This window comes from Tarenaya hassleriana, unplaced genomic scaffold (genome assembly GCF_000463585.1).
Source record: "Tarenaya hassleriana unplaced genomic scaffold, ASM46358v1 Cleome24, whole genome shotgun sequence".
Lineage (NCBI taxonomy): Eukaryota > Viridiplantae > Streptophyta > Magnoliopsida > Brassicales > Cleomaceae > Tarenaya > Tarenaya hassleriana.
In genome coordinates, this window is record NW_010965696.1 from 672,977 (window position 1) to 680,537 (window position 7,561).

The following is a 7,561-nucleotide window of genomic DNA, read 5'->3' on the forward strand; positions in this document are numbered from 1 at the left end:
TTTTTGTGTTCTTGATTACTTACCTTTCCCGTCATCTCGGGTTTTTTGGTGAAGTTTTGAGATTCTGAATCCTTTAATTGATGGTTTGTTTGTAGGTGCATTTGTTGGAGTAAACATTGGGACCGATATTACCAACATGCCATCGCCCTCGGATGCCGTTGTACTACTCAAATCGCATCAAATCACTCATATCCGCCTGTTCGACGCTAATAGCCACATGCTTAAAGCGTTAGCCGGAAGTGGTATCGAAGTGACAGTCAGTGTCACGAACGATGAACTGCTCGGTATCGGGAGATACCCTTCTTCGGCTGCCTCATGGGTCAACAAAAACGTCGCCTCTTATGTCCCTTCGACGAATATCACTGCCATTGCAGTTGGCAGCGAGGTTCTAACCACGATCCCACACGTTGCCCCCGCTCTAGTCTCGGCTCTTAACAACATTCACAAGGCCCTTGTGGCCGCTAACTTGAACTTTCGGGTCAAAGTTTCGAGCCCGATGTCTATGGATATCATCCCGAAGCCATTCCCACCATCCACGGCCACCTTCAACGCCTCGTGGAACGCTACCTTTTACCAACTGCTTCGGTTTCTGAAGAACACGGGTTCATATTTCATGCTGAATGCTTACCCTTACTACGGTTACACAACCGGGAACGGGATTTTCCCGCTCGAGTATGCTCTCTTCAAGCCGCTTTCTCCAGTGAAACAGATCGTAGATCCGAACACGCTTTTACGATACAACAGCATGTTTGACGCGATGGTTGATGCTGCGTATTATTCGATGGAAGCTATGAACTTTTCCAAGATCCCGGTGGTTGTAACGGAAACGGGTTGGCCTTGGCTCGGGGGCGGTAACGAACCCGCTGCCACGGCGGAAAATGCCGAAACATTCAACAATAACCTGATCAAGCGAGTTTTGAACAACTCAGGTCCGCCTAGCCAACCCGACATCCCCATCAATACATACATATACGAGCTCTACAACGAAGACAAGAGGCCCGGGCCAGTCTCGGAGAGGAACTGGGGAATGTTCTACCCGAATGGCTCGATGGTTTATCGTTTGAGCTTGGGCGGGTCAGACCAGGCAGACGCTTTTAACGGAGGAACATGAAGAAACTTAGAGCAACACGAAGCTAAATCATCGGTGATAATGGAGTAAGTTCGCGTAGTAACACGGAACGATGTACATATGAAAATAGATCCAGAAGGGTCTTCATTATCATGCTTATATATTAAGAGTAATTAAGCATATGAAAATGTTCATATAACATCTCATTATTATAATCTGATTACACTACACCACACGCGTAATAGATCCCGGTTCAGACCAGGCAGAGTCTCTGAATGGTTCGGTGGTTTTCTGCGTCGCGAAAGATGACGCTGACCCGGAAAAGTTGCAGGACGGTCTGAACTGGGCGTGTGGCCGAGGCCAAGCCAACTGCTCAGCCATTCAGCCCGGACGGCCTTGTTATCTTCCCGACAACCTCAAGAGTCACGCTTCTTTCGCGTACAACGATTATTACCAGAAGATGAAAAATGCCGGGGGAAGTTGCGATTTCGACGGAACTGCCACCACCACGACCAGAGATCCAAGTATGTGTTCGGAATCTGACATCATTTTACGCGTTCTTCTGTTTGGTAATCTCTGATATTCTTTCGTCTTTGTGCCTTGCAGGCTACGGAACATGTAGATTCACTGGCAGGTAACGACCTTAACTACTCCTTGTCTTTGTCTTAGATTCTTGCGTGTGAGTTTCTTGAACTCGGAAAACAAATTGTTTTCAGCGCGAACGCAAACGCGACGGGAGGAAACTTCCCACCGGCTGCGTTTGGACCAGTGAGCCCGATAGGAGGCAACGCAAACGCACTTGTGGAATCAGACCGCTATCTTCAGTTCTGGGCGCCGTCATTGGTGATTGTAATCGTGATCTTGCTTGAGAACAACGGCTTTTTGCTCGTTACCTGGTGATTCTTGAACTGCGTTTTGGGGAAGAGATGACCGGAGCTTGGTTTTGCCGGTTACTGCGTTTTCTTGTTTATTTTGGTAGAGTTTTCACAAGTGTTCTCATTCTTTTTTCTTTTTTGGGGGGGGTCTTACACATATGGACAAAAATCTCGGACAAATGTGATTTGAGTTTGAGGGCATTTAACGAAGTTCTTGTCAAAGTTCATATATATATATATATATATATATATATTAATGGTGGGTATTTCTGGTATTTTTTCCAGTTTTTTTTTTAATTTAATTTTTGTTGTTGTTTGATTTGGATTTGGTTTTCTTTATAAAAATGTTTTCCTTATAAAAATTTATTTAGTATGGGACAACTGATATAATATATATATATATATATATATATATATATGAAAAAAGTACAAAATTGTGGGGAAAAGTCCATTTCATGGGTTCATGATCCACCACGTCAGCGATAACTTTTCCATAAGTTCCATGATGAGATCAAAACGCTGCGTTTCGTTCGGCCAAACGATCCGCCAGTCTCCAGGGAGCGAACAAGCCGACGACGTGGGTTGGATAAGCATCGGAGATGATGCCACCGGGCGGAGGTGGGAGGCTGACGTCATTCCCGGCGGCGATGTACGGTGGAGGAACGGGAACGACGTCGTCTTGGGTGTCGAAGACCTCTGTGTCGGCGTCGGGGAAGAGGATTCAGAGAGAGATGACGGAGCTGAACATGGACCCTCCTCCCGATTGTTCCGCCGGACCGAAGGGCGATAATCTCTACCACTGGATCGCCACCATTATCGGCCCCGAGGGTTTGTCCTTCGTCCCTTTTGCCCGTTTTGAATTCGGCTTCGCTCTAGGGTTTTGAGGGGTTGATTTTGAAATTCGATTCCTGTTGCAGGAACACCTTATGAAGGAGGCATATTTTTCATGGACATAATTTTCCCGAGTGATTATCCCTTCAAGCCACCAAAGGTAAGTTTTGATCTTTCAGTGTATTTCTCATGAAAGAAGCTTCCATTCTTTTGTAAATCTTAGGAACAAATGATTTCTTGGTGGTGTCAAAAGTTTTGGGAGACAATATCCAACTGGTGAAATTTCGTTGTTTGAGTTGGGTGGCCAATGTTGAGTTGCTCTTAGCACCAAATGCTTAGGAAGAACTTCACTGGATTAGTGAATATCATAAGCTCTTCAAGGACTCCATTTCACCGGATCTCTAAATTCGGCACCTTCCTTGGGGTTTTCTGAGATCTTGGCCCTCTAGATTTGTTAAAGATTACTTGCATTTTTTGTTTTTACTCGATGATATTGCCAGTAACTATGATGTAGATCATTGTCGAAAAATGGTTCCAGTGTTTATGGCGTTTACATTCCTACAAGGATGTGAGGTTTGCAGGTTGTGTTCAAGACTAGGATCTACCACTGCAACGTCGATACTTCCGGGAATCTAAGTTTGGATATTCTGAGGGATAATTGGAGCCCGGCACGTACAATTACGAAGATTCTACAAGCCATCAGATCCAACTTCATTAAACCTGACCCATGTAATAACCTCGGTGTTCTGAACTGAACTGAGCAGTCCTAAAACATTGGTTTGCTTTAGAATGTTTTATCATTCTTTGAACATATTTAATCTTGGCACTTTCTTCTCCCTGCAGATAATCCAGCATTACCGGGCATTGCCCACCTATACTTGTCAGACAGAGCAAAGCACGATGAACTAGCTGCAGAGTGGACATTGAGATTTGCCAGGTGACCGAGACAGAGGCTTTTCGATACGATCCAGGACAATATAAATACAGTATCGTCATCAAGGTATCCAGAGAAGATTGGACTCGCCAAGAAATGTGCTTTTTTCTTTGCTCAGAGAACAGGGGGAACTTTCATGTGAAAAACTGATAGTTTGTACCATTAAGGGTCGATTCTTTGTAACTGTAAGTGTAACTCACTTAGTGGAAGCTTAGCTACCAATGGTGATGGTGGTGGGTAGGTTTGGTTTTCTTCAGAGTTATCTTATGAACTGTACAGGAAAACAAGAGGGTTTGGTCGGAAATCAACTCATTCTCTTGTCTAAAACATTCGTTAGAGATAGAGAAAAGAGAATGACTTTATAATTTTTTTGAATTGACCACGAGGATATCGTTCAATTATAAACCGGTATTTTAAATTCTTTTACATTTAGATTAATTTCTGTTCATCTATGAATATGAACCCTAACCTCTAATTATAGGAGGAAAATGTTATACTATATGTATCAACCTTTGAGGACGTTATTTGGTCTTATAGTTGATAAACGTATAAAATTACTATTGTTTTTTTTATTATTAATGGTATATAAATTAGTTGAAATGATTAAAGATTAATGCCAATTATATTGTTGTAAATTACAAAGACCATCACGACCACGAGTATTAATATTATAGTTGCCACCTAATCGTAAGAGGCGATAATTTCTATAACTGAGTATTCCTGGTTTTGTATACGGTCGAAATTAATTCGTGTTGCCATCGGAGAAAATGTCGGAACGGAAGACCATCTACCGGTCAATATACCCGTATTCTTGTTCCTTTACATAATTAACAAAAATATTTAACTAATATTTCTGAAAATATTCAAAATTTCAAATAATACATTATAATTTTTTTAACAAATTAAGATGTAGAACTTATATACACCACCCTTCCACATGAGTAACGCCAATCTCCGTTTTTTTATATATATATTATTTGCATCTATAAAACACTATCTCCATCGCATGTTTGTTATTCGCGGATATTTTTATCACAAGAACTCGTCGCGTTATTACAGTTTTTTCCGTTTATATTTGCATACATGTATATCTATAATATGCGCATAATCGATTTTTAAAGTTTTTCTTATTAAATATTATATTTATATAACAACTGTAATAGCGGATCGTTTGGTCATGCAACCAAACTTTCACCGTTTCACGTATACATCGCTCCATGTAAAAATTAAAGAGAAGCACACACACACACACATATATATATATATATATATATGTCTTCTTCTCTTTGGTGTTCCAAGTCTTTTCGTCTCTTCCATAAAAAAGAGAGGGAACTAAATTCTCTGCAAACGGGCAAGTCTTTCCATCAATAGTTCATGCTCGTCGTCTACATGTTCTTGATTTTATCTTCAAGGCTATCGTCATATAGTTGGTGATCATCGGTTAGTAAATTTACACTCTTATGACATACTTTCATCGGTTTAGTGATATATATACACGCGCACGTACTAAGACACACACATACACACACACACTCCCCATAGCAATGAACATACACGCACACATATGTACGTGTGTATGCATGAATGTGTATGTACACACTTAAAATTTCTTAGATTATGCTTCTTTTTTGTTCTTGATTATATTATAGTTGAATAATATTTCAGCACTCTTCGTCAACATTCGGTGTATTATTACGTATGTAAAAAATCATTTCTTGATGTATGATTACTCCAAACACTTCAACATTTTAAAATTTATGTGTCTATATATATATGATAGAAATTTCGAGCAGACTCGAAAATGGATATTATTATCGGATGTTATATTAAATTCATTACAAGAAAAAAAACATGCGTTTTGTTTTGATCCGTAATAGCAACGTCAACACCAGTGTGGTTGTAAGCATGTCATGTAATTTTTTGTGTTCTTGATTACTTACATTTTAAAGACGTATATAACTTTTGTGTATACGACCAAACTCGTGCATGCACGAAGCTCTCTGTCGAATAAATTGGGATTAGGTTTTCGAAAATTATGCAATTTTGTTTGTTTTGTTTTGGTTAATGTGTTGTTAGTTGAGTCATTTTTCCGAAGAATTGCAGTTAAGTTACGGAGTTTTGCCGTTCGGAACCAAACACCGAAGGGTCAAACAGAAGGTTAGGTCGGGAACAGGACAGCAATAGTCAACCCCACCCACAATTGTTCGAGTTGACAAAGTCAACGGATGCGAACTTGAATAATCCAACGGTTCGTATTCATTCCAACTGATCCAACGGTATACATTGAATTTGATCAAAATCTATTTTCGTAGGGCTTGATGGGCTGCTAAAAGTTAAAAGCCGGTTTAGGCCCATTACTGTTAACAGCTGGGGCGAGCTCGGTACGTGTTTCCTAAAGCCCGCAGGTAGGTGAAAGTATTGGCGTTTTCGTTGAGCGTAAACGAGATGACGTGCGCAACCACAAGCCAAAAACGACGTGATGTTCTTTGGTAACAAAGAATGACGGTGGTTTGGTTCGGGAGGGGGAGGAACATGAAGAAACTTAGAGCAACACGAAGCTAAATCATCGGTGATAATGGAGTAAGTTCGCGTAGTAACACGGAACGATGTACATATGAAAATAGATCCAGAAGGGTCTTCATTATCATGCTTATATATTAAGAGTAATTAAGCATATGAAAATGTTCATATAACATCTCATTATTATAATCTGATTACACTACACCACACGCGTAATAGATCCATAACACCATCAAAAGATGAACAATGGGCGAGAAATACATATATATATAAGTGTATATATATAATATATGTGTGTGCATGCATGTATATATACATGATGATCACTTGTTTTCAGGCAGCATAACATGATCATCGGAAGCTATCGATGATGTAACATTACCTCCGACAATATCATGAGAACATTCTCCGAGATGAATTGGTTGTTGGCATGAGTTACCAAAAGGGTCTTCATTGATGAGGGAATCCAGAAACGAGGAGAACGTATCGTCGTAGCAGAAATCAAAGTCGTCGAGACCCGAATGGCTATTCTGGACCATAAACTGATGATGATGATGATGATCATCATCATAGCCATGTCCAGTAGAGAGAATATTCTCGTTGAAGCCTGCAGTTCCATCTCCGGATTCAATGGCGGTTTGAAGATGGTGGTGTTCACACGAGGAAGAAGAAACTTGGATACTCTTGTCGTTTGCAGCAGCGGCATCTAGCGGCTTGTGGGTTCGAGGATCAATGCCTCGTCTGATAAGTTTCTTGCTGAGGTGAGTGTTCCAATAATTCTTGATCTCGTTATCTGTCCGTCCTGGTATTCTTCCCGCTATCAATGACCACCTATATGTATATATACACACACACAATCTCGCAGATATAAACCACTGTAACATTCCGTTTTCTTTGCACGTTTAGATGCACTATATATATATATAATGTATGTATGAATACACACATAAACATATACACCAAAAATAAGAATGTTACACACCCACACACATATCCACAACACAGCATATAAGAATGTTACACTCGCGTACACACACACACATATATATATATATATATATGGAGAAAAACCCTAGGAGAGTGGATGTATGTATTATTTCCACTAGCATTTACCAGCGTCCTCTCTCTCTCTCTCTCTCTCTCTATATATATATATATATATATATATATATATATATAAAATAAACCACTATAACAATCCGCATGTTTCGCATATCTAGATGCATAATATATATATGTATGATACGTAAGAACACATACACACAACACACATATATACAAAAAAATAAGAATGTTACACACACACACACACATATATATATATATATATAT

At 39.9% G+C, this 7,561-nt stretch overlaps 4 protein-coding genes and 1 long non-coding RNA gene across 7 annotated transcripts in view; 4 read left to right on the forward strand and 1 right to left on the reverse strand.

Moving 5' to 3' along the window:
- The window catches only part of LOC104815665 (glucan endo-1,3-beta-glucosidase 4-like), a 3,523-nt gene extending 1,348 nt beyond the window's left edge, over positions 1 to 2,175 (forward strand). For both annotated transcript variants that reach the window (XM_010544160.1, XM_010544159.1), the window contains exons 3-6: positions 96 to 1,084; positions 1,332 to 1,593; positions 1,676 to 1,703; positions 1,786 to 2,175. In XM_010544160.1, the coding sequence (XP_010542462.1) occupies positions 96 to 1,084; positions 1,332 to 1,593; positions 1,676 to 1,703; positions 1,786 to 1,969 (1,463 nt within the window). In that variant the 3' untranslated portion in view covers positions 1,970 to 2,175. The remainder of the gene's footprint in view (positions 1 to 95; positions 1,085 to 1,331; positions 1,594 to 1,675; positions 1,704 to 1,785) is intronic.
- Positions 2,176 to 2,454: 279 nt separating this feature from the next.
- LOC104815666 (constitutive photomorphogenesis protein 10) lies at positions 2,455 to 3,965 on the forward strand. The gene is made up of 4 exons (XM_010544161.1): positions 2,455 to 2,772; positions 2,862 to 2,935; positions 3,357 to 3,504; positions 3,619 to 3,965. Exons 1-4 carry the CDS (start codon positions 2,544 to 2,546, stop codon positions 3,714 to 3,716), a joined length of 549 nt encoding a protein of 182 aa, XP_010542463.1. The 5' UTR covers positions 2,455 to 2,543; the 3' UTR covers positions 3,717 to 3,965.
- A 968-nt stretch (positions 3,966 to 4,933) lies between these two features.
- LOC104815669 lies at positions 4,934 to 6,659 on the forward strand. 2 transcript variants are annotated; one of them, XR_772165.2, is made up of 3 exons: positions 4,934 to 5,149; positions 5,805 to 6,289; positions 6,567 to 6,659. It is a non-coding gene; the product is annotated as an uncharacterized LOC104815669 (long non-coding RNA). The 2 variants fall into 2 exon arrangements; XR_772164.2 differs by having other exon boundaries at positions 4,935 to 5,149; positions 5,813 to 6,289.
- Positions 6,284 to 7,561, reverse strand: part of LOC104815668 (transcription repressor MYB5) — a 4,015-nt gene continuing 2,737 nt past the window's right edge. Inside the window, exon 2 of the mRNA XM_010544164.2 lies at positions 6,284 to 7,060. Coding sequence (XP_010542466.1) covers positions 6,553 to 7,060 — 508 coding nt within the window. The 3' untranslated portion in view covers positions 6,284 to 6,552. The remainder of the gene's footprint in view (positions 7,061 to 7,561) is intronic.
- Positions 6,901 to 7,561, forward strand: part of LOC104815667 (MAP3K epsilon protein kinase 1-like) — a 13,571-nt gene continuing 12,910 nt past the window's right edge. The window contains exon 1 of the transcript XR_772163.1: positions 6,901 to 6,990. The gene's annotated coding sequence lies outside the window, so the exon portion shown is untranslated. The remainder of the gene's footprint in view (positions 6,991 to 7,561) is intronic.

What these genes read in the sequence shown, in the direction of transcription:
- LOC104815666 (XM_010544161.1), top strand. Translation starts at nt 2,544, where the DNA reads ATGATGCCACCGGGCGGAGGTGGGAGGCTGACGTCATTCCCGGCGGCG. An exon ending in CACCATTATCGGCCCCGAGG is followed by an intron (nt 2,773 to 2,861) that starts GTTTGTCCTTCG and finishes TTCCTGTTGCAG; the next exon opens with GAACACCTTATGAAGGAGGC. An exon ending in CTTCATTAAACCTGACCCAT is followed by an intron (nt 3,505 to 3,618) that starts GTAATAACCTCG and finishes TTCTCCCTGCAG; the next exon opens with ATAATCCAGCATTACCGGGC.